At 33.7% G+C, this 27,495-nt stretch overlaps 1 protein-coding gene across 2 annotated transcripts in view; it reads left to right on the top strand.

Moving 5' to 3' along the window:
• Positions 1-27,495, top strand: part of PLXDC2 (plexin domain containing 2) — a 596,178-nt gene that overhangs the window by 418,841 nt on the left and 149,842 nt on the right. For both annotated transcript variants that reach the window (XM_007504898.3, XM_056800138.1), the window contains one exon: positions 11,087-11,205. In XM_007504898.3, the coding sequence (XP_007504960.2) occupies positions 11,087-11,205 (119 nt within the window). The remainder of the gene's footprint in view (positions 1-11,086; positions 11,206-27,495) is intronic.

Here is a 27,495-nt window from a genome sequence, read left to right as displayed (position 1 = left end):
AAATACAAGTAGAATTTTTCTCTGGCGATGATGAAATTATAAATAAGAAATCAAAATAATTATTAGGACAGTGAGGTATCCATCTCTGATTTCAACTGAAGGATAATAACGTATGACAGAAAAAGGCAATAGAAGTGAACAATGAGAGCTCCCAGGTAGTACTAAGGAACATAATTTTGTTTTCTTGACTATCTCATTATAAAATAACAGAATTTTGACAAAGAATTGAGACCATTTCCATGTATATATATGAAAAACTTAAATTGAAGAGGAGACTAATGTGATTAAGTAAAAATTGGGTTTAAATTGGAATGGGGGAGATGATTTCCATTAAAATTCTAAAACTAAATAAAGTAGAAGATAATTAAAACATCCAAAGAAATATTATGGTAGAGAAGTCATACATTAAGTTTCCTATCATAAAAAAATGTGAAAAGACCAGAAACTACTCTTATAGCTTACATAACAAGCTCCAGGATTTGAGATGAAACTAAAGTTAAATGGAAATTTTAGCCCATGAATCTCAGTAGGATTTTCTGGCTGATACCCTGAAAACTTAATTTATGAATACCATCATGAAAATGGAAAAGTAAATTATTTCCAAAAGAAATAGCTTCCATGGAATCAAAGGAATGTATATATGTATGTGCAGGCATACATACCCCTTCTATGACATTGTTTGGATATATACATATATGTTTCTGCATACATATGTATGCATATATGCATGAAATATGTACATTTGTTTATATTCATGTATATATGGTCTATTTATGTTTAAAATTACAAAAATTCATGATGAAAGCATCATAGACAACTTTAGGTTAAATCTAAAAGAAAAGAGAAATAAATTTACATTTTTGAATTATAGTCTATGATTTGAACAGATGCAAAAATGTACCAAAAAGAGGCCCTATGCCTTATAGTTTCCTAATTTGATTTCTAACCGAGTCACTCAAGCAAACTATAGTAGTTTTTGAAGGCTTCACTTTGTACTCAGAAGGATCGCTAAGGCATGCTAAAGCAATAAATGTTGATTTCAGTGGACCCATGTGATGTAATTTGTATCAAATTAAATTTATTGGTAAATTTGTAAAAGCAGTGAGAAGGCCTAAAAGAAAGCAAGACCTATGTCTAGTGACACTAATATAATCTCTCAAGTCCTGGCAGCTCCCACCCACTCAACCATAGATGTTTTTAACATAAAGGAAAAACAAATTAGAACTAATCAATGTAGGCCTAAAAGGAATAACATAAAGGTATTTTTTTTTGTTCTGTGACAAAAGTGATTTCAGGATTAAGATAGAGCTAAAGTGGTCCAAACCTTTGGACAAAAATAAAAACTATGCCACTGCCTATGAGATCATCTGTTTATCAGCAAGAATATGACTGAATACAGAACAGTTGACCCTCGTGGGTCTACAACTATGTATTTAGTCCTTAAATAATTGACAACTTGTTTCTGTAGGTGAATAAAAGAAACGAAGTAGAGAGGATTTGATTTATTTAACATCTGAATCTAAGAGAATTATGAATGAGATGATCTCTGACAAAGCTACGGGAATGTTTGTGATCCGAGAAAGTCTGGCAGGAACAGAAGGATGAGATAGAACATGACATCTCTGTTGATGGAAAGCAAGATTCTACATAGATATATCTGTATTTATAGATTGGTATAAAATATATATATATATGCATATTCTTATACATGTATATGTCTATTTAGAGAGATTTTTTTAATGAGGAATCTTTCCTTAGATGAATGGGATTTTGGGGAAATATACACATATATTCTCTTTTCCTTTTGATTTGGGTAAATGGAAGCATGGGCCATTTTCTTTCTAATTTTTCACCTTTTTCCCCTTCTCTCTCCTTAACTAACAAGGAATGTCAGTCTGCTGTGTTAACATCTCTGTGAGACTCTGATTTTAGAAAATATTAGCTCAAAGCTATTATCTGGTTAAAATGGTAACTCCTAATTTGAATAAATAATTAAATTATTTTACTTTGAGCCAAAATAATAAACATATTTATTCTGTTTGTTCACTAAATCTAGGACCCAGATTTCAAAGAGGCAATTTTAGTAGAGTAGGTCAAGGGTACATTGATAAACTGCCCTATAAAAGGTTAAAATATTCTACATTCATATGACACTTGGAATGTGTGTGTGCATGAGTGCATGTGTAAAGCACGTATCCACAGATAAGGCTCCGTTAAAAAGAATTTTGGCATCTGTTAGAAGCCATAATTAAGTAAATATGAAATATTTAATGAAAGTTTAACGTAATTTACTGATGCTTTTGGTGTAGTTGTATGTCCTCTTTCAAATGATAGAGAAACCAGTGGCATGGTTGGGGAGGGCCACCACTCCTCTCGGTTTAATTCTTACATTCAAGAAAGAAATGACTAGTGGTGTTGACATAGAGAATTTCTGGAGGTAACCTGTTGGGTCTTGTATTTTCTTTTTGCTTTCTAATTTTTACTGAAACATCTTGTTTTATCCTCTACTTAAAGAGCTATTCCCGGTAACAAAGGGGAAAAAAAGGAAACATATACACATATATCTATATCTACACACATACATATATAAAAAGGAGGTATATGTGTCTCCTTTTTTATCCTTTGTTACCAGGAATATCTCTTTAAGTAGAGGAAAAAGAAGATATTTCATAAAAATTATAAAGGAAAACATATATAAAAATATATGTCTCCTTTTTATATATGTGTTGATATATATATATATATATACACATATGTTATATATATTAACTTATTTGAATCTTACAATAGCCCTGTTAAATACATGCTATTTTTATCCACATATTTTAGGTATAAAAAATTAAAGACAGAAATTAAATGACTTAACAAGGGTCACACAGAAGGTAAATGCTGAGTCAAGATTCAAATGCAGGCATTCCTTTCTCAAAATCCTTAGGCTCAACCACTGAACCCCCTAGCTGCCTACCTGAGAAAGATAAAATCATTTTAGGATTTACTGAGTTTAAGATGTCTATGGGACATGGGTTCATGATATATAGTAGATGCCCCCCAAATCATTACGTGTTATGGCTCCAAATAAATTTAAGCATCATCTAGGACCTTGCAATAATGTGAAGTCTGGTTCCCTAGAGTATTGTTCTGAACTAGGAATGAATCATATCTAAATGAAGGTGTTGACTCATTTTTTTCTATAAAATTACCATTTTATTCCCAATACTAAATGATTAAATGATATAATTTAAACGTGCAAGGGTGATAGTAGAAGACGATCCCTTGAGTACAACCTTCCTGATGAAGTTATTTGGAGAAAACTATGCTAAACAAATTGCATAGATATTTGGCTTTTCATATAAAAGTGATTCATCTGTAGTATACAACTTTTATTGTTGTGCTAACCAGTGGCTCAAAATACCATAGACTTGTGTGTTTAGATGTCATTATTCAGTTTTATGTATCACTCTCTTATTGACATATTCCTTCCATAAGGAATATTGAGAACAAATTTCTTCTTTACTGATTCTCTAGGAACTTCATTTCCTTCCTTTTGTATCCCCAGACCTTAGTGCAGTAACTGGTACACAAAAAATATTTATTGACTGACTACTGGCATCATATCTTCTACTTCTTCTAGAGTCTAATATGATAGGACAAAGGAATGAAATAGAGATGCAGAAAAATTCATAAATAAGTATACACACATATACACCCCAAAAGAATTTATTTTGCATTGTCATTAGCTCTTTACTCTCTAGTTATACTCTTTGGGAACTTGATAATTCATTTACTCATTTGACAAACATTTCTCAAGTGCTCACTGTGTGTGATGAATGTACTGTTTTTGGAGCTAGAAGAGAGGAAGGATAATAATTTAGAGGTGTGTTTCCCATTATGATGAAGCTGTCTCTTCTAATGTAAGTCACATTTATTTAGAGTTTTCCCCAAGCATAAAGTTCTAAATGTAGTGATACATGCCTGTAATTCCAGCTTCAGGGGTGGCTGAGGTTTTTAAAGGTCTTAAGTGTGATATTCAAAAGCAGTAATTATAGATGCTCTTATTGCAAACCTATGGCATGTGTGCTGGTGGGAGTTGCTCCCTTCCCCTTTATCCGATGCACCTAAGGATATTTCTCCCATAATAGCCTCCCTCCTTACCCCATTCAGAGGAAAGAGAAAGCTCACCCATTGGACTGTTGGATGGAGAGGTGGGAGAAGTGAAGAATATCTTCAGCAAGCATAGAGAGGGGGAGGGGACTGACCAGAGCACTCCTCTCCCCTTCAGCTCTGCCTCCTGTGAGCTACTGACCTTACCTTCTATGAGCTCTGCTAGGCAGAGAGGCAGGCAATATGAAAAAAATATCATCAGGCATGGTGGGGAGAGGGAAGGAAACAATTCTGCCCCAATCTCTCTGCCTTTCTAGTAATGAACTCTGGAGGTAGGGAATGGGGAGGGAAAGTGGCCAAGCACCCATAGAGAGTGCTCTAAATGCCATCTTTGGCACCTGTGCCATAGGTTCACCATCACAGCCCTATGTGATAAGTAATCATGTTACTTGCATTCTACACATGAACGAAGTATACTTTTAAGAGGTTAAGTAACTAGCAAAAAAGTGACATAGCTGCTGAGTAAAAGAAATAGTATCCAAACTTTTTTGACCACAGGCTCACTGCCTCCTTTCTTTATTCCATATTTGTATAATGAAATTAAATTATCATTTGAAAGTATTGGCTTTTAATTAATAGGGCATAGAAGAGAGTGATATTTTAAAATTTTAATGATGGCCAATTAACATGGACATCCATTAAGTCATCCATCTCATTATATTACACAATTGAAATTTTAGACTAATTTAATATTTTATGAGCTTGGGCTCCTATAACTTTTATGATTTACTGATGGGTAATTCTAAATCATATTTGTATACTTTCATGCTCCATAATTATGTTGTTATAGGTGTTCTATCCACAGATTCATAGAATGACTCCTGACACTTTAATAGATACTGTTTATGCTTTTCTGTGGCCATTTTCATTAGCTTCTAGAACTGTCTCTATACTTTTTAAGTTAATTCCTTAATGACAAATAAAATCATGATAGTTTTGTGCAATTCTACCAGGTCTATTTTTATAGAATGTTTACTTCTCTGAAATAGCAACAATTAATGATACTTCCATATCCTAAAGAAGCATTGTATTAAGATTTAACTCTGGGTTCATACAGAGGATCAATGTGCAATAATTCTACTAAGGGGATATAATAAATAGTCTCTGTAGAAATAGTATATATGACATATATTTGTTCACTTACCTCTTGAGGCTTAACTTTATATTCAATGAAAAATTATATTCAATAAAATCTCCAAGAAAAATGTATATGTAAGGATCAATAATTGGTTCAAGGTTTGTGGATGTCTATGAAGGAGAGGGGATAGGGCCAGTGAGTATTTCAGGACCTTATTGATCCCTACCCTATCTATCACCAGAAAGTGTCCAACTGCAACTTTGATTTACTCCATTTTTAGATTGTGCCATAACTATTAGGACAAGTAAGAAACAAAACATACTTATGTCTGTATCTATGTCAAGTAGAAAATGGAAATTCTGAACACTAATTTAGATTAAAATAAACTTAGTAAAATATGGGATGATGATCATAGTTGAGTGGCACATAGATCTATATTTAATTGTGTGCTTATTAGAATTTTTATCATTGGCAGATGAAAATATGTATGACATCTTCAATTTGAAGAATGACAAAAATCAGAGAAATAGTATCACAATGAGTGGCAGTCTAAGTTTAAAATATCTTGAAAGGCTAAAAGACTGGAAGAAATGTAATGTTATGAAATAAAAGTCATATTTATAGGAGAAATATAGGGGTGGTTCTATGTTAGGAAAACAATAAATTACGATGTACTATATTAACAAAAATAATTAAAATTATGAGATTGTTTTGGTGGATTATTAAAAAAACATTTGGTAAAAGAGTTCTTTTTTGTAAAAATGTAAACAAATAACATATATAAATTAACCTTTCTTTAATATCATAAAGAATATGTAAAAAGAATGACAATTATATATATTTTGGGAAAATATTACAAGCTCTTTCAATAAGACCAGGGACTAAGAAAGAAAGTTCTTTAATGACAATGCATTTTTATAATTTTGGAAATGGTATCCATACAAATAAAAAGAAAAAAGATTAAGGGAAGAAGCACAAAGTGAAAACAGAAGCTTTTTTTGTTGATGCTATAATGACCTATTTAAAGAACATTAAAGATTTCACTTACAGTATGACTAGTAAAGTTATTCACTGCTATTATTAATAAACCAAAATATAAAAGAAAGCAGCCCAAATAATTAATAAAACAGTAATAAGGGAAGAAAAATCCACTCAAAATGGGTTCAGAATCAATATCTTCTAGTTCAACTGTAGACATACAAAGGAACTCTAAGAATATAAACTACAAAACACTCTTTACAGAAAGAAAATAGCAGAAGTGTATACCATAATTCAGTGATGTAAAAATAACATTAGTGAAGTTAATTTATTTATGAAGTGTCATACTAAACTGCCAAAGGCTTAATATATGCATATGTATTTTAAAATGTGAACACATATATACAAATATTTAGAGGAACAAGATATCAAGAATGACTATATGTTATATATGTACATATATAATATATAAAGAGCTAGGGATGGACCTCAGAGTACAAGGTCTCAAACTATCCTATAATATTAGAACCCTAAAAAGTATTTGGTCCTAGTTAAATATGTAAAGTTAATTAGTAAGACAGATTACAAAAACAAGAGTCAAAGGCAATTTTGACATATAATCATAGAAGATGATAAAACCAAGTTTCCATATACAAGGAAAAGGAATCAATATTTGATAGCAAAGGTTGAAAAAATTAAAAATATTCTGTATGAAACAATTAGGCTTAGACAAAGATCTCATACATTAATTTCATGTGGATAAATTGCAAGATTTAAAAAGTTACACTGAGTAAAATGGACAAACCTTCCATAAGTACAGATAAATTATTTATTACCATTTCATCAAAAGGTAGAAAAATTCATAGCTAATAAGAGACTATATATATGTAAATATATATATATATACACAGAGAGAGAATTGAAGAATGCAGAGCATTATTCAATAGATAAATGATCAAATGGTATTATAAACAAGTAGTTCTCAAATAGAGCAAGTTAACAAGAACCCATAAAATATATCAAATAGCTAAGAATAATGGTAATGCAAATTAAAGAAAAAAAAAAACTCCAAGGTTTCAACCCACACTCATCAGTTTGTCAAATATGACCTAGATATAGAAAATGCCAATTGTTGGAGAATATGTAGGAGGACAGGAATAATGTGTTCTTTCTGAAGATGTGAATTGGTCTACTTAGCCATCCTGGACATTAATTTATTTTTATTTTTTATTTCAAGTATTTTTTCTAATTACATGTAACAAATTTCCACATAAGTGTTATGAAGTTATATGATCCATATTTTCTCTCTCCCTTTCTTTCTCCATTCCGGGACCGACAAGTAATTTGATCTGATTTATACATGTATTATCTTGCAAAATTTATTTCCGTCTTGATAATTTTTCTAAGAAAATAATCAGAGGACAAAACTCCCCAAACAAAACCCAAATAAACTTATGCGAAAAACTGCATGCTTTAATCTGCATTCCAACTCCAACAGTTCTTTCACTAGTGGTGAATAGCATTCTTTGTCATAAGTGCCTCAGAATTTCCTAGATTTTTTGGCTGAGAGTAGCTAAGTCAGTCACCATTGATCATTTCACAATATTGCTGTTACTGTGTGCAATGTTCTCTTGGTTCTCCTCATTTCACTCTAAATCAGTTAACTTAGGTCTTTCCTGCTCTTTCTGAAATCATGCTATTTATTATTTCTGACAGCATAATAGTACTCCATCACCATCATATATCACAATTTGTTCAGTCATTCTCCAGTTGATGGACATCCTCTCAACAACCAATTCTTTACCACCACAAAAGCGGAGTTATAAATCTTTTAATGTAGGTCTTTTCCCCTTTTTAAAAATATCTTTGGAATACAGACCTAGTACAGGTATTACCAGACAATGTGCATTATGTTATAGCTCTTTGGACGGAATCTGGAAATTAATTTAGAACTACACAAAGAAATTCTAAAAACTTCTAGAACTGCTAAGTTCCCTACCCGACAATGTTAGAAGAAAGAGGGAAAAACCTCTAAAATTAATATATATGTATGAGTGTTCATATATGTATTTCTCTCAGTGCTTTTATGTCATTGCAAAGACCTGGAAATGATGAGGGCACCAATCATTTCGGGAATGGCTGAGCAAATCATGGCATATGGCTCCTATGGGATATTACTGCATTGTGAGAAATAATGAAAGAAGTAGATTCAGAGAAATCCAGGGAGACTTTTATGAACTGATGTAGTCTGAAGCAAGTAGAAGTCAAATAATTTAGATAATCATATTATTATTATAAAAAGAAAATGTTGAAATAAATAACAATTCTGGTCAGTGCATCATTGACCAAGCACAACTGCAGAGAACCAATGAGAAACCATGCTAACTACCTTTTGAAAGAGGTGATGGACTGTTTCTGGAAAATAGGTCATCCATTTTTAGACATGAGCTATACATATATTTTGTTTTGTGTAATTATTCTCACTTATTTAAAGAGGAGAAGATTTTCGGAGGGGAATCAGAAAAATGAAGCTATTTTTTTAATCCTTCATTGAAATACTTTACAATGTGCAGAAGGTTATAAGAGGGTTGTATGGAAATATATATATATATATATAATTAAAAAATAACATGCTTAATTATGCATATACTTAAGCTGCAAAATTAAATGAATATTTTCTTATATAATAGGTGGCTGTTCTTTGTATTCTAAAATATTGGTAATAGTTTGTCAAATTCAAAATAACAAATTTATATAAATATTAAAATTTTTTTAAAATTACCCTTGAGTTTATAAGATAAACTTCAAAATTACAGTATGTGGAAGATGTAATTAGATATACCTTGCCTGGAAAAGTTCTTTGGGTTTTAGTACATCGAAAGTTGAATATCATTTATGTTGTATACATTTTTTATTAATGAATCTGTATTTTTATTGCCTCTTCCACTTACTCCCCAAAATGTAAAGCATTTGAATTTAAGAATTCTTCTCTTTTATTTCTTTTTTCCTTTCCTTTATCCCCCTAGCAACTAGTTCTGCAACACTGGCAATTATTGTATTCATATAAAGCCAAATGATAAACAAGAAAGCTTATACCATCTTTAGCCACATTAAGAGCACCATCATGTCTTATATTAGAGAGATCAGTTTCATTGGATTCTACCACATTAAAACAGTAGTCTTACTTAGGGATGGGGTTCAGTTCAGATTGCTTCATTTTAGGCAGGACTTTTGTCAACTAGAGGTTATCCTGAGAAAGACAACCAGAAAAATAAAGGGTCTCATACTCATAAGCATGGCAGATCCATTTAATTAGTTAGGACTACTCATTCCACAGAAGAGAAGACAGATGGAAAAGCTGATAGCTTTCATCCATGTATTCGAAGAGTGTCACAAGGGAAAAGAAACAAATCTATTTAGCTTGACTCTAAGAGGACATGATTTTTGACAATAGGGGGAAGATGCTGAAAGGCAAATTAAATTTGCTCTTTGGAAGAATTTCCTGATAATTACAATTGTCCCCAAATATAAAACCAAACAAACAACTGCCTTAGGAATTTATATCTAAATGTATATCATCACTCTCATTAGAGATATTTAAGCAAAATAGGGATAAATATTAGATACTTCAGGCTTCTTATACAGATATGAGTTGAAGAAAATGGCCTTTGTGCTTTTTTCCAACTCTGAGATGCTATAATACATTCATAAAGGGAATAATCATGAAAGTATTTCTTTAACGTATAAGCTTATTTTAAAATAAACATTTCTAAGATTTCACACTCTTTAGGAGTGTCAGGCATATAGGATGTCTAAGCTGTTATTTATACTTCAAAATATGAGTTTGCTTCTGAGAACTTTACTAATAGTAGAAAATAGTGACATTAAAAAACCTACCACACTAATTTGTTTTTTATATCACATTTTTCTTAGATGTAAGAATGTGCTTTGCTATGTTAATTCTTTTGCAAGCTACATACTTGGCATGGCATTTTTTGGTTTCTTAAAAATTGTCTCCTGAGAACACTAGAAGAATGCAATCATTAAATCTAAAAAGAAACATCCTTCTATTTTTATAAAGTATGTATATCAGCTAAAATGAAAATAGGAAATTCTTAGTGGGTATGTGAATTGGTTAAAATATAATATTTCCCAATTCAGATTTGCATGTTAATAGCTTTCTAGTAAACATTGCCACAATGTATCATCAGAATCTAAGGTTTGATGCTGAAAACTCATTCCAGTGTACTTCAGGGATGTCATAGAAATCTCAGCTTCAAGGCCCTTTAAGCCACCTTCCAGCAGTCTTCAAGCTGTATAACAATCACACACAAAAAGCAGGCATTCAAAATCAAAGAACATAATTCCTATTAGCAGTAAAGAAATTTCTGTATTGTGGAAAGCATAAAACTGAGGTGGAAAAAAGGGTTTTAGTTTACCATTTTCTTTTCCTTGAATGATTCTAGCCACTTAATGTGTTCCTTGGTCTTTGTGCATTTATCAAGTTTGTTTGAAGTTCTTCTCATCCACTTGGGCTATATTTTGAAAGTGTCTAAGGTAATTTAAAGAGGCAGCACCCATTAACATTAAAGAACTCCAAAGTTACAATCTCCTGCATTATGATCAATATTATGTCTTTCTGGGGTTATAGGTTTGCAAATAGTCAAATATATAATGTTCAATCTTTTTCTTTTAGAATTCAAATGTTCTTTTTCCATACTTGTAGGTCAACTAGCTATATAAAACCCAACAGAAAAATTACTAGTCTTGATGGAGAAGTGTTTCCTTGAAAAGAAATAAATTCTTCTCAGATCACTGGTCAATAAACTATTCTTACATCATTGTTTCTTTTTCCACTGGGGTTTGTAGGTACAGCACTTGTTGTCCAGTGGGACCATGTACATCTCCAGGATAATTACAACCTAGGCAGTTTCACTTTCCAGGCTACCCTCCTCAACGATGGGCGGATCATCTTTGGATACAAAGAAGTAAGTGAAAAAACTCTTTCTCTCTCTTTCTCTCTCTCTCTCTCTCTCTCTCTCTCTCTCTCTCTCTCTCTCTCTCACACACACACACACACACACACACACACATGCATACAGAAAACATTTTAATTCTGTCTCAGAACTCTTTTTTCCTGTCTTTTTTGGCTCTTTTCCATTCTTTAAAGTACATAAAATTGAATGATTCTTGCCCTAAATACAAATTGTGCTTTTTTATTTTTCTGTGTTATGCTGAAAAATAAAATACTTGTTTTCTATTTGATGGCCATAGAATGTAAGATATAAAAGCCACCTATTTGCTTTTTATTCATAGCCCATGAATTTAATTGACCTCCAATGATTAAATTCTTGCTCTCAGTGTTTCACTAGAATTCTGTAGAAGAAAAGGATTTGCTAACCTGGCTTTATCCCCATACTCTGTTGAAATATATAACAAAGAAATACTGTTTTGCATTCTTATTTTTGTTACTACAAGTCAGGTTTTAGTTCCTAAGAATTCTTGTGAAATTCTATATTACAAAGAACAAAAGAAAAGAGGAAACATGACTAGAGGCTTTGTAGTAACCGTGAGTGGAAACCTTCATAGCAATGGTAGTTGGAAATTTAGGTTGAACTATTTAAACTTTAGAAAGAAATTGGACATCAAAATGTATGTGTGTGGATCTCTTTATCTTAGGAAAAGGTAATTAAAGAGCCACTGTGATATGGTGGGAAACAGGATATTGTCCATCATCTTTCACAGTAATGTTTGAGACTTGCTTCATCATGTAATAAAAAAAAACTACATAAATAATTGGCTATCTTTTATCTTAGCACAGTGGAAATGACCAAAAATTTAGAGTCAGATGATCTGTTTCAGTCCTGCTCCTCATATTATTAGTGTTGTGACCCAAAGGAGTTCACATAAGTTTTTATTTTTGTTTTTCAGATCATTTTCCTTATGGAATAAAATGGTATTGATAATATTTCTGTTACTTATTTCATAGTGTTTTTATGAAAGTCAGAACAGTGATATATAGTGTATGAAAGTGCTATATAAGCTTAAAGTATTAAATAATGTAATTAAAAGCTAGTATATATTATGATATAATACACATAATATATTTTCCATTTTACATATATCATGTGTTTTCATATATGCATTTTATGCAGGCAATATATAAATAGATACATATAGTATATATATAAATATATTTTTATAGTTTTCAAAAGGGACAAATGAAAAAAACAGTCTTTTCCATAATATAAGCTTTGACCTCATGAAACTATTGACATTTTGAGACATTATTTCAATGATCTCCATTTGGAATTGTAAATAATATTAAAAGGAGATCAAATTTCAGGACTGTAAAACTCAGATGAAGGAATATCACTAATGTAGAATAACTGTTAATATCATCATGCTGTAGTCAAAGCTTTCCAAAAATTTTCTTTGCCAAAAACTGTCAACATAATCTGCCAAAGAATCATTTACGAGGCTAGTTTCATGATGGAAAGACTGCTATTTGGGAGAATCATTATACTTGGCTTTGGTAAATAGAACTTTGACAAGTAGTTGGAAATTATTGATAGGTAAATTTTAGTTCTACTTAAAGAAAGACTTCCTAGCAACTGGAAACTATCCAAAATAGAATGCTTTATGGGAACTTAGAGGAAATTCCATGGCACTTACACTTATTAAGTGATCAATGATCATTTTTGGTAGATGCTGTAAGTGACTTCCTCTCACCCTGTTCTGGGTTTCTATACTACTAGTGAGAAAATAAATTTAATTAGAAACCAAATTTGATAGACTACATGTAGTGGATAAAAGAGAAATATATATTTAAAGCTGAGAAATTATTAATTTTAGAGAGATTCACAATTAAAGGATCCATTGTCTCTGTTTGAAAATGTCAAGTGTACAGAAATTTGTTTAGCTTTTTAGATGCATATAATGCATTATTTATCCAGCAAGTGGGGAAGTGGTAAAATTATAAGTACTTTTTTTCTTAGTTGAGGAGACCTGAGTAAAAATCTCATTCCAGATTTTTAATAGCTATGTGGCCTAAGGAAAGCTACTTGTCTATGCCTTGCATTCCTCATCTATAAAATAGGGGAGTTGAACATGATAAATTAGAGGTTATTGCTAGTTCTAAGTTCTGTATTCTGTCATTCCTTATTTCATAGAGAAACATTATTTCTATGCAGTCTTCATCTAAACCTGCAATTATCCTGAGTATTATTATAACTAGCTAAGTGGCACAGTGGATACCAGAGTCAAGAAGTTCAAATCCCACATGAGACTCTTACTAGCTGTATAATCCTTGGGCAAGTTATTTAATCTCTGCTTGCCTCAGTTGCATCAAATGTAAAATGGAGATAATGATAGCATCTACTCGAAATGTTAACAGGAACACAAGGTATTATATTTTTAAAATGATTAACATGGTGCCGAGCACAGATTAGTTACTTAATGTAATGCTTAGTCCTTTCCTTCATTCTTTTCCCCTTTTGGAACAAGAGGAAGTGTATACATTGTAGACAGACTATCTACTCAAGAGGCAAGGGGGAAAAAAGCAAGTTCTGCTTTTTACATTATCTTCCTGACCATGTACAAGTTACCTAACCTTTCAGTGCCTCAGGCAACCAACAAAGACCTGTAGTTACAAAAGAGTTGCTGATCTGTATCAGTTGAGGCAGTTTTGACACTAGAAGTTCCAGATAAAAACTGCCAATAAAATCACATTTCCTACAAAAAATAATCTAGAATGGAAATGGAATATCAGGAAAAGTGAATCCATCCATTTCTAGCTTTTGAATAGAGTCTAGTATGTTTTGTATAGAGATTAAAGACTGATGATGATCATTTTGGAAAGAATGAGACTGTTTTTTTCTTTGGTTTTTAGCTTAAGTGGTAAGACTCTTGGCATCCAGATCCAGAGTCAACATGGTCTGGAGTTTTAAAATATAACTTCAAGCTTTGTCAAAATATAGCTTCATATTTTAACTATGGCCTTCCTCTGGTTTCTGTTATCAAAATGCTGTCATCTTTATTTATTCTTTTCCCAATGTTTCTCCCATGGCAGATTAATAGTTTAGTATGTCTGTTTCCCCTTTGTTGTGGGTTTGGCATTTTCCAAGTGAAATGCTAGTCTGCTTTTATCAAAAGCAATTTTCCATTGTGGTTTTCCTGTTTTATGTCACATGATATTAAGTAGATGTGCAGAGAGAATATTTTCTTGATTTTTTCCATCTCTCTTGTCTTACTGTACATCTCTTCTTTGCACTCAGAGTCCCTGCAGAAGTAATCTGATTATGCCTTTCATCTTATATGGCTTATCTCACTTTGAACAAGAAATCATTTCATCTTCAATTGATCTATGCATTGCTATTACCAGGGGTTAATGATTTCCTTTTATTTGAAAATTTTACATATATTTTTGGGGGAGGAGAAGACAAGGTTACCTCTGGAACTATAGCTACTTGGAGAGTTTCATTATTCTGGATATATAGGCATCCTTATTGCTCTTGATGTGGCAGAGTAAGGGAGAAGTGTAGTCCCAAGGTACAGCTAATAGCAAAGCAGTTTCTACTTTGCACTTAACTTCCACATAGAATTATTGCCACAAATTTGATTACTTGGGACCAGAATAAATTCATGAAAAAAGGTTGTAGAAGCCTAACAGGATTTTTTAAACCAACTTATTACATCAACCTGCTAATTACTAGAAAACCACATTGCCCAAGATAGCATACCTCAGTTTCAGCAAAATTTTTGACTAAGTCTTTCATTATTACCTGTGTACAAGATAAAGATGGTTGAACCTGAAGATACAATGATTAGGCAAATCTGTAATTATCATGACTAGCATGCTTGCTAAGATCATTCAGATTATTATATTTTATTATTTCTGCCCTTTTCCATCTCTCATTTATCTCATATAGTGAGCTAAATACTTGAATAACTTTACCTGTATCTATTTTCACATGTAATAAAACATTTGAAATTAATATGAAGCCCTCTAGCAATAAAACAAACAAACAAAATTCAATTGAATAGAGGCCAAGAGTAGTGCTGTTTATCTGGAGGAAATTCTTTAGTGGTAATCCATAGAATCCCAATGTGCCTCTCAGTGACTTTGATAAAGACATATATTACATTGTTTATCAAATTTGTGGATTCAACAAAAGCCAAGGAAAGGGAAAGGGGCACCAATAAATCTGACAGAGTAAATTAAAAACAAAAAGGTCCTAGGGCAAAGAGCTTTACTGAGAGGATAAATGGCAAACTTTTTAAATGATGTGGTCCTTTAGATTGGATTTAAAGGATAGACCCAGAGAGTAAAATACATCTTTGAACATTGTTGAATTTTAAAAAAATCTGATTTGGTAGAGTAAAATACAAAATCAAAATATTTCTTGTAGCAGAATGTCTTCCTTGCATCTATGATGGACAGGCTAGAACTGTGTTGGCAAACTGATGTCACGTGTGACACAGGGAGCTGCTCTCTTCCCTTCTCTCTACATGTGCCTAAGGACATTTTTCTCATTACCCACCCCACTTCCCAGCAGCCCAATAGGAATGCTTCCTCCCTCCCCTCTAAGGTAAGGGACTCATATGCAGCATGAGGGTTGCAGTTTGGACACTTAGTCTCACCATCACTGGGCTAGAATGATGGGCTAAATTTAACAAGATAAATTTTAATAGTCAACAGTAAAAGAGAGGAGTCCAGGATATATTTTAATTCTGTTAATTTTCATGGTTGACTTAATATTAAATTGGTGGTTGCCAAATAATGTTAAATTTATATAGTTGACTGAATATTTAATTGGTGGTTGCCAGGGATTTAATTTCTAAATCCCAAGATCAATTACTAAATTAAATGTAATTTATGGTAGTTTATTTATAATAGAGGGAAGATATTAAGGAAGAGAGAAGGGTGGAGGGAGGGAGAAGAGAGGGAGAGCACTCCAGCTTCCTCTGAAACAGTTAGAAATTCTAAGTCACCAGTCAGGGGAAAGGAGTCTAAAGATGATGGGCCTTTCTCGGAGGTTCACATCTCCAGAAAGGGCAAGGAAAGAAGTCAGGCTTTAAACTCACCACAGTGACTCTCTAAAAGGAAAGCAATCTGAGGTCTCCTGCTTGAGCTCCTCCAGGGGTTCATTTCCACAGCCAAGTGTCTTCACTCCATGTCCCAAGTGTCTGTCTTCCAGTCTCTCCTCAAGTGTCTGTCTTCTCTCCAGCTCCAAGTGACTCTCTTCCAGTCCAACTCTGAGTGACTGTCCTCTGTGTCTCTGTTTCCACTATTTAAAGACCTTTTTCTCTTGTGTCACCTCCCCTAAAATTTACATCTACCAATCACAACAGATGCTCCTCTCCAGGACTGCCCACTCTTTCACACATGGGTCACAGACCTCCAATTCAATGTATGAAATGGGTGTTCACACCTTTTGTGTTTGGTTCACATCTTTTTGTGGTTAAAATGGGTAGATCTACTTCAAATACTGGGTTAACACTTTTTGGGGATTAAAATCTAAAAATAGACAGGGGATTACAATTTAATCTTCACAATTCACAGCTCAAGTTGAGTTAATTGTTTACTGGAGTGCCCCATCATTTCTGGGTGTGCCATTGTTAATACCATGTCCAGAACTATTATGTTTAGAGTCTGGTCAGACTGCTTATAGAGTACAATATTACATCGTAGATGTTGCATTTAAGGATATTTCTAAGAGTATCAAGAAGCAGAGAACCAGGATGATGAGACATGTTAAAAGCAAGTCCTTTGAGAAATTTTGGTAGACATTAGGGATGCTTAAATTGAAAAAGAAATTTCAAGAAAACACAAGATAGCCTCTTCAATTACATGAAGATCTGACATGTGATAGAGAGATTTGGAACAATTCTATCTACCTTCAGAAAGTAGAAAGAAACCATGTGAAGGAGTCTAGTTGCAGCTGCTTAAAAGGAACTTATTAATTTTAGCATTATCCCCAAATGGAATTGGCTTCCTTTGGAAGCAGGAGTTTTTCAGCCATAGGTTGATTTCAAACACAGACTGGATGACTACACTGTAAATATAATGTAGAAGGAAGTTTGCTTCAAATATTTAAAGAATAGGACTTGAAGGAAAGTATTTTTATTTTGAGGGATAGTATGAGTTAAATGACCTCTTATTATTTCAATGTTCTATAATTCATATGGGTGATAGAATGTATTATTAGTTTTATTTTACTCATTAAATAAAAAGATACAGAAGTTTTTTGAACCTATTATTAATTAGTGCCATAATCAGGGCTAGCATTCAGGAAGTTTGACCCCAAGTCCATTGGTTCTTCTAGGTTTACTATTTGCCCTTACTGAATCAGTACTTTAGTCTTTCTTGCCCTGGGAAGAGAGTTGATGCCCTAAATAAATGTCTTTCTTAACTTTTCTAACTAGTAGGAAGTGAGGGAGCAATCTGAGTAACAAGCAGGGAGTTGCTAGTGTTTTTAGTTGTGGAGCTAATCAGAGTGAAAATATAACAATTGGATTGAAATTGTCATGAGTACATTTACTTCCTTTCCTTTCACAAGCTCAGTGATTTATAATGCAGTGCTATACATTTAAGAATTATGTGGTAAAATATATAATAAAAAGGCCTTTATTCATCCTCTTAGTAGCAAAATATGTGTGCTATTTATTTCTGGAATAAAGGAGTTTTCATTTCTCAATGTCAAGAAGTAAAATGTAAATTCCTAACTCCTACCAGCTGGCTCTACTCTGCCTTTCTGAGCTATTTCATAATAATCTCTTTCACGTTCTTTATGTTGTAGAAAAATATGAGTGTTCCTATTCTCTAATACTCTCTTATTCGTGCCTCTGAGGATGTTGGTATCTAATCCATTATCAATGTGGATTCAAATCCCTACTTAGATACTTTTACATGAAAAGGAGAAAGTCTTTGAAACTTTTTATATTCTTCAGTTTCCACGTCTGCATAATGAGTAATTTGGGCTTGGGGACTGTTGCTGTGATCCAATTGGCCTGTAATCCCTAATGATTCCTCCTGTTAGGACCTTTCCTTCCTTCAAGAACCATTAAGGAGCACTTCCCTTTATGTAATTTTCCAGAAATGGCCATAGCCAGAAAAGAGCTACTTCCTTCTTCAAATCTCTCACACCATTCTCTCTGACCACTCTGTTCAGTTAATCTGATTTTAGCTTTCATTATAATTATGGGTGTCTTATACAACTTAACTTATTCATAATTTTTTTCCTTTGGGTTTTGAGGGGGAATATTTTTATGTTGTTTTACAAAATGAGCTTATGTCCACAAAGCAATATTTTTTTTCAATCATTGTATTTCTGATTCCTAGCCCAATGCATGAAACATAGGGAACACATAATGAAAAAAAAAATAAACACAACAGTTTAATGCAATAGATAGAGTGCTTACTTTAGTATCAGACGATCCATATCCATATCTCAACTCTGACATAATGTTTTTAATTTATTTATTTAATTAATTAGTTTAGTATATTTTTCTATGGTGCCACAATTCATGTTCTTTCCCTCCCTCCCCCTTCCTTAGCCAATGAGCAATTCCACTAGGTTTTACATGTGTCATTGATCAAGACTTATTTCCATATTATAGATATTTTCAATAGAGTGATCGTTTAGAGTCTACATCCCCAATTAACCATCCCCATCGAACCATATGTTCTTTCTCTGATTGTGGATAGTGTTCTTTCTCAGAAGTCCCTCAGAATTGTCCTGGATCATTGCATTGCTGGTAATAGAGAAGCCTATCATAAACTATAGGAGATCCTGGGCAAGATATTGGTTTGAGCTACAGTTTCTTCCTATATAAAATGGGAGCTACTTGTTCCATCTTTTAGACGGTCATTGTGAAGGAAGTATTTATTTTTCTAGCCACCTCAAATATGGGTTCTTCAAATCAGAAGATTATTAAGAGAAAGGTGTTTTGCATTTGAGAAATGTTAACTTTTTCATGGTGTTAAGTATAATGAAACATTATCAATATTGCTAATGAATAAGTATTGAATTTTGGAATTAATCATAACCCAGACAAAGTCACAGATCAACAATTAGGAAGACATTGTTTTATTGATGAAAATTTATTTTTCTCTTGTCTTTATGTGATTTATTTCAATAGGCTGAGGTTTTGGCTTTTTTTTTTACCATTTTGCATGTCAGTGACTCATGATGACACTGATTTTCTCATAATCCATTACTGGATAACAATTTCCACCTACTTCCTTTAATTATGGTGTGTGGAATGCTACCCTACTGGGACTGTCTAGATGGAAAAATCAAGGGTTTCCCTCAGTAACTGTTGTCATTGTTCTTTCCATCCTGTCTTCCATAGAGTACATGAAGCTTTGCCAGCAACTGCTGTGCTGACTTGTTACATTAGGTAGAGAACGGCAAATTAGTTTTGGACAACTGATCTGAATTGAGGCTTCAGAGAACCCTTAGGCCTGCTTGTTCATTCTCCATATGCATTTTCCAATGTGTTTATGGAATATTTGTTGGGTAGGTTGCTCTCCTTTACAAAGTACTTCAAAGATTAATGATTGAACATTATCTCAGGGCAAAAATCAGTTATCTATAATGGTTTCATCCCAGTGCACAGAGCTTTTATTTGTATATAATGGGGGACAGTATGGGGACAATATAGATTTCCTAATGAGAAGATGTGGTTTCAAGTTCCTGGCCACTTAATCTAAAATCTTATATGGCCTGGAATAGGTGAATCACACTCTCTGAACCACAGATTATTTTTATTTTCCAGACTACATGTTAATAATTTATAATACTCATTTTCTGACATTTTGCAATCAGTGTTCTCTCCCTGATTCCTATTTCTCCCCCTTCCTCAAAAGGCAGGTAATATAGGTTGTACTTATGTTATCATAAAATGTTTCTATGTTCATTGTGGTGTCAAACAAGACACATATTACATACAGAAAAGAAAAATTCATGGAGGAAATAATATGTGAGCCACAAATAATTGCTCTGGAAGATATATAATGTCCAAGCATTCCATAATGGATAAAAGTTCTTCTTTAAGTAAGGAAGAACTGAGTTCATCTCTTGTCTCTGATACATATGATCAATGCAGTTATAGGCAATTCTCTAAAATCATCTGCACTGGGTTTGAATATTTGTCAATGAAGGAAGTGTCCATACCTTGGAATTCATCACTAGACTAACTAACCCTTTCAAAAAATTAAGAAAACAAAATGTGGGTGCTCTAGTTAGGTCATATTCATAACACTATAAATGAAAAGCGCTCTTTAAATATAAGCCATTTTCTCTCTTGTCTAGTCATTTTAAAGAGGAAAGTTAGCTTTAGGAAATGTGAATATTCTCTCAAATGAAATGACAAATAACCCAAAGATAGATGGATGATAGCTTTGTCAGCTATTGTTCTAGATGCTGTCATCTCATTAGTGGAGATAATTTCCCTCTACCATTGCAGATTAGCAGCACTTATTGATTGATCATCTAAAATAGCTGTTGAAGAACAGCACTGAAAGATTAAAGGGCTTACATTTTTGCCAGGGGCAGGTCTCTGAGCTATGTTTTCCTGAGTTTAAGGATTCCTTCTTTCCATTATGACACACTGACTTTTAAGGAAAGGATAAAGCAGTATAGGACTAGTAAAAGTGAACAATTGCCATGCCATCTCAAGGAAGCTACCTAGCCACCCAAACTCCTAAATATTGTGTTTGAGACCTGCTATCAGGCTGGTGTCACCCAATGTTAGCTTGAACACCAGCCTTGCCACATGTTGAGTGCTCTAGTTAGACCACAGTTTACTACCTCCTTAATACTCTAATTATTTCCCAGAATCTATAGGTTTTGATGTTCTCCATGCCTAGAATGTTTTCTTTATCCTTTATTTTGAATACCCACCATATTTTAAAGGCAAATCAAATGCCACTTTTTTTCTTGAAGCCTTCCTTAATGCCAGGAGTTAGTAAAGTGATCTTCATGTGGTTCTTATCTTGTGTGTCAGATGCAGTTATATGTCATTTTGCATTATAGTTTCCTGTGCATATCATAACCCTGACCCTATCTCACCCTCTATAGGAAGCCTTTCACAGTCCCTCTTAATCCTGTCTTCCCTCTGTGGATTATAAATAGCTATTTTCAATTTGTCTCTTATTTAACTGAGTTTTTTGAAAGCAGGATCCGTGTTTGTGCCTTTCTTGTTATGCCCACCAATAAGCACAGTGCCTGGGACATAGTAAGAACATAACATTTTTGATGAATAAATGATGAACAGCCTCCCTTAATAGAATGTCAGCTCTATGAGGACAGAGTATGTATTTTAGTTCTACAAGCAGTGAGTGATTAATAAGTGCTTGTAGGAATCTGATTTTGAGAGGAGCAAAAGGGAATTGGAAATGGAAGAGGAATAAAAAAGAGAAATTGCAGTGTATGCATTCAAGAAAGACTAAAGGAATATAAAGTATTTAATGTCAAAGGGGAAAAAATGACTACTTATGGAATGATGCTTCCAGGCTCAATGTTTGTTTTGCTTCAAGTGAAACTTTATTGCCGTAACTATGGTAATGAAGTAGCCAGTCATGGCTATAATGTATATGCAACCTGAACAGTGGATTGTAGACACATTTCTACATACCACATATGGTCTCTGTGGTCCACGTTTATCTTTAGCTAATTGAAACCAGTCAAGCATATCCTTTTGGCAAATGTATCTGCCCTAACAGCCAGGTTCCATAAGAATTTTTATGCAGTGAACTCTAGAGGGTACCTTCACCCAATCCAATCAAACCATAAACATTTATTAAGCAATTCTCTGTGTCAGGCACTGTGATAAGTGCTGGAGAGAAAAATGAAGAAAAAAAGAGAGATCCTGACCTCAAGGATCCTAGAGAGTTTCATGTGTATGAAAATATCTACAGTTGTCATTTTAAAGTCTGAGAAGAAATGTTGGACATTGCTACTCTAAGTATTCATTTTGGACAATTATATTATTTTTAAAATGCAAAGAAAATGGCATTTGAGTATCTGAGAAAGATACTTTCTCGCCTTAGACTACTTATTAAATTTGTGAGACCTTGGATAAATCATTTAATCTCTTGAAGTTTCAGTTTCCTCATCTGTAAAATGTGGGGGTTGAATTAGATATGTTTCCTTACAGGTTCTATCATTCTGGAAGGTAGATCTTAAGATGATCTTATCCCATTGTGGTCAGGACAAAGCATTAATTATTTCTAGAATCATGTTTATTCTAAAACAAAATTAGGATACAATAATGGAATTTGTGACAAAGTAGAACACTAGTACTCTGGATTACATCATCTTCAGAAAACTGCTTTTTATTTGGAATTCCCATTTGTTTCTTTAAACTTTATACATTCTCATAGAAATTAAGTAGCATACTAAACATAACCTCTACTGTCTCTCCTAAAGAATTGTCATTTTTTCTAAAAGGGAGAATTATTTCTTACTGTAATCAGTAATCTGTCCTCCATTTATGATTCAGAAACTCTTTGGAGGGAAGAAGAAGAGTGAATTAGAAAGATTGCATGATATTACCCTGTTACAGAGGGAAGTGGTAGAAAAAATTATTGACTTCTTTTCTTTGAAAGGATTTATTCTTTACTTTTACAGGTAATGAATATCATCTCTCTCATTGGTAAATTTTTAAAGAGGTCATATTGCAAAAATTCTATGATTTGTTAAAGAAAATTGCTTTTTAATCTATTCTGCTCTTTGGTACTTAAACTTAATGTTCCTTAGTGTTTTATAGTTTCAGTCAAAGAACACATAATTAAATGATCTTTGCCAAGTACCTCTAGCTACCTATGGTACCTTTAATTGAATCAAATATTTCTTTAAAGTTTCATTGACTTGATGACTCTCTTCATTTTAATTGTATTGACCCTTTGATTTCATATTATTATCTAGAAAGTATTATGAAAACCAAACATCTGCAAGGCTCGGAATATCTTGGAAAGCAAACATAATTCTCACAAAGAAGGGAGCAATTAGAAAGTTAAAGAGGGTTTAGTATCATCTTCAAAGTATAACTTCAATAGATTAAATAGAAAGAAAAGTCTTCAGTGGGAGTGAAGATCTATGATTTCATTGATGTAGGTAGTCTTAACACAAATGGAGAACATAACCTTCTTCCTCACCCTTAATATGTAGCCTCAACATCTTATTTTAGTCAAAAAATATGTAGTGAATTAGAAATCTCATAAAGATGAGTCTCTGTGTTTAATGATGCTGGTTATGTTTGAGACATTCCCTCAGGTGATACTTAAAATGTGCCCAACTTGGAAGAACTATTTTTTTTTCTAGGAAGGAGGGGTTTTCCTTCAAATGACACCCATACTCCATTAATCTGTTTTGCTTTAAATTTTTGTTTCCATTTTTCCACTTCCTTTTCATTAGAGGAAAGTGATAACTTTAAGTCATCAGTGTTTGTTAATGTTAAAATTAATTCAGGCCCTCCTATGTCCACTAGCTTCACAGCAGAATCTGCCTGGTGTACAATTACAATAAATGTTCAATCAAAAGTTCAGTCCAATCAATCATATCCAAAGTTCATTCTTGATCTTCTTGATGAAGTGTAGGTTTTCGGCATCTTTTTGCAACAGTTCATTCTCTGGATATAAAAGTTTCAAGCTTCTTTCTTGAAGATTGTTTCTCGAACAAAATCAAATCTTGAATTTTTACAAAAGTACAATCTTAAACAAAATTCAAAATTCTTGGATTTTTATAAAAATACAATCTTAAACAAAAAAAAAATTCAAAAATTCTTAGATTTTAAATTAAAATACAATCCCCCCTGAAGTAAGTATTAAAAAATATATCAAGTTTAGCTCAGAATGCAATGTTCAGTTATTGGGGTGTATGTGTCAATTATCAAAAGAATAGAAAAATAATCAAGCTTTTCAAGGTAATATTTTCACTATTTAATAAGGTTATTTCATACCTTGTAATTCTCTGATCCGAGAATGCCTATGTTCTATGTTTTATCAATAATGCTTCTATCTCATGTGGGCACATTATTGTTAATGGACATCCCAATACTAAACCAACGGTTTTTGTTACTAGTAAGGCTGCAGCAGCTACTCCTCTAAGGCATGGTGGTGATCCTGCTGCTACTGGGTCTAGTTGGGCAGAATAATAAGCAATTGGGCACTGAGAAGGTGCCAAAGTCTGAGTTAACATGCCAGAGGCTACTCCTCTTCGCTCATGCACATATAAAGTAAATGGCTTGTTGTAATCTGGGATGCCTAGAGCAGGGGCAGACATGATAGCCTTTTTCAAATCTGATAGAGCTGACAAGTGTTCAGGCTCTAATTTGAGGGGTTCAGGAACCGAATCCTTTGTTAATGCTATAAGGGGTTTAGTAATTTCCCCATAGCAAGGAATCCATTGTCTACAAAACCCTGTTGCTCCTAAAATTGCTCTCAGCTGTTTCTTAGTGGTAGGAACACTCAATTTTTGAATATTCTCAATTCGTTTTGGAGAAATATAACGAGTACCCGCAGTCAAGATGAATCCCAAATATTCTACTTTAGGGAGACACCACTGAACTTTATCCTTAGAGATATTATGTCCTCTTTTGTGCAATTCCAAAAGAAGGTGTTTGCTATCTTCTTGACATGTTTTTGCATCTGTTGAAGCCAAGAGTAGATCATCTACATATTTGATTAATTTGCTATTTTTAAATGTTATATTGTCTGTGTCTTGGCTCAAAATTTACTCAAATAAGCTCGGACTTTCAATATAACCCTGTGGCAGCCAACACCAGGTATATTGTGAGCCCTTCCAGGTGAAAGCAAAAATATGCCTGGAGTTCTCATGTATAGGTATGGAGAAGGAAGCTGAACACAAGTCTACTACTGTAAAGTATGTAGCTGTGCTAGGAATGGATGAAATAATAGTATGTATGTTAGAAACTACGGAGTATCTCTTTATAACATGATTATTCACTGCCCTTAGATCCTGTACGAATCTATAGAGGTGCTTGCCATTGGACCCTCTTTTTGGTTTTTTAATTGGCAGGATGGGTGTGTTGTATTCAGATTTGCAAGGGATTATTATTCCCTGTTCTATTAATGAGTTAATAACTGGTGTAATACCCTCAATTGCCTCCTTTGAGAGGGGATACTGAGGGATAGAAGGAGGTGGGCTAGATTTAGTTTTATCTGCACAGGAACAGCCGACTTAAGTAAACCTACATTGGAAGAAGATGTGGCCCAAAGAGACTCCGGTATATCTTTAGGTATTGCAAAGATGGGATGCTCTTTTTTCTCCTGACTCTCTGAGAGAATTACAGGGAGTAAATTTAAAGATTCCTCTGGTACTTGTAATGATAATGAACCATCTGGGGAGCAGGTTATTGTGGCTCTGAGTTTGCATAGAAGGTCCCTCCCCAGCAAATTTAAAGGGGAGTCAGGCATCAAAAGGAAGGAGTGTTGTACCTCTAGGGGTCCTACAGACACCATTCTAGGAGGAAGTCTTTTAACGCTTTGGGTTATTCCTGATACTCCCATTACATTCTCTGAGCCAACAGAATAACATTGTAAATCAGGTGTTCTCTTTAATACAGACCAGGAAGCTCCGGTGTCTAATAGACAATCATAATAGGTGTTACCCACATTTAAGGTAACATGGGGTTCATTAGTATGGGGGGCAGTGGATAGGGACAACGGGTAGTAGGACATCAGGGTCCAGGAAATCAAAGGTTGTATCCTCTGATTCCTGTGCCCCAGCCCCCCCCCTGGACACCATCATTGTGTTTGGGATATTCCTTGGGCACCCCCCTGAACGGCACCTCTCTGAGGGTCATTAGTACCTCGAATATTTTTTGGACGAGCGCCATTTCTCATATATTGTTGTTGTTCGTTATCATTATAATTTTCTTCATTTGGAGCATTGTCATTATTTTCCCAATTCCTATTTCTATAATTCTGGTTTTTAAAGTTCTTATTTCTATATTCATTATAGTTATTTCCATAGTCATTATTATAATTTCTAGAATTCTGGTTTCTATAACCATTATCATCATTTCTATAGTTATTATTTCTAAAGCTATTATTAAACTGTGTATTCCTTCCAATCATCTTAAGAAAGGTTCTACATTCCATTCATTTTGTGGCCCTTCTTCTCACAGAAGTGGCAAGTAATGGATTGATAATTGGATTTCTGGAGAGGGGCAATTGTCGTTGGTTCATTATCATGCCTACTTTCTAATTTAGTTATCCTATCTATTAAATATCTCATTTTTTTCTTCATTTCCTCCATGTCATCATTATTTTCTTCCTCCTTTTCTTTGTTTCCCTTTAAAACATATGTAGCTGTTTTTCACAATTCTTCAAGGTCCATATCTGACCATCTTGGGCATTGTGTTCTAAAATAATTCTTAATTGCTTTGCAAGAGTTATTTACAAAGATCCTTCTAACTTGTCTTAAGCTACTGTCTTTAGTTAGGTCCCAATCTAAGTATCTGTCCCAAAACTCGATTGTTCTATCCATAAATCTGGAGGGTGTTTCTTCTTCCTTTTGCTTAATTTTTTCAAGTTCCATCCACTTATCTGTACTGTCTGCACATTCCTTCATTGCCGTGAGGATGGCCTCTCTACAACTGTATAGTTGTAGATAATCCTCAGGATTGTTATAGTCCCATTCGGGATCCTGAGATGGCCAATGTGCTGCATTACGCCCCCGGGTTTTGTTGACATGAGCAATTATTTTATTTTTTTCACGTTCAGTTAAAAAAACCTGTAGCAAGTTCTCAAAGTCCTTGTAAGACGGATTATACTGAAAAAATATGTCTCCCATCTTTTTTGCTACTAGAAAAGGATCTTGTTCATATGTGGGGATATTTCGTGTAAATTCATTTATTTCTTGGGGAGTAAACTGGATCCTATGTCTTAAAGTCACGACATCCCCATTCCGTCCTATTTCAGGTATTTCTCTTAGAGGAAACAGGCCTCTAGTTGAATTTTGTACCTGTGGGTCAGTTTGACAAGGACAGGTTTCTCTAGGAGGACAAGATCTCCTTTGTGTTGGAATTTGGTAGGAGAGGGAACATGAGAAACTGGGATTGCAGGGGAAGGGTTTTGGGGATTAAATTCAGTCAAGATTTGCACTGCACAAGAGAAGCAGTCTGTTAACTGGGCTATAGGGAAGGTGTTTTCCATCTCTATTTCAGGGAAGGAAATTTCCTCATTCAATGGTTCAGAAACAGGTCTGTTTCTGGTAGAGTGGGTGTTTGCCCATTGATCCTTTAAG

The sequence above is a fragment of the Monodelphis domestica genome, chromosome 5, assembly GCF_027887165.1.
Source record: "Monodelphis domestica isolate mMonDom1 chromosome 5, mMonDom1.pri, whole genome shotgun sequence".
NCBI lineage: Eukaryota > Metazoa > Chordata > Mammalia > Didelphimorphia > Didelphidae > Monodelphis > Monodelphis domestica.
This window is presented reverse-complemented; position numbering and strand designations above follow the sequence as displayed.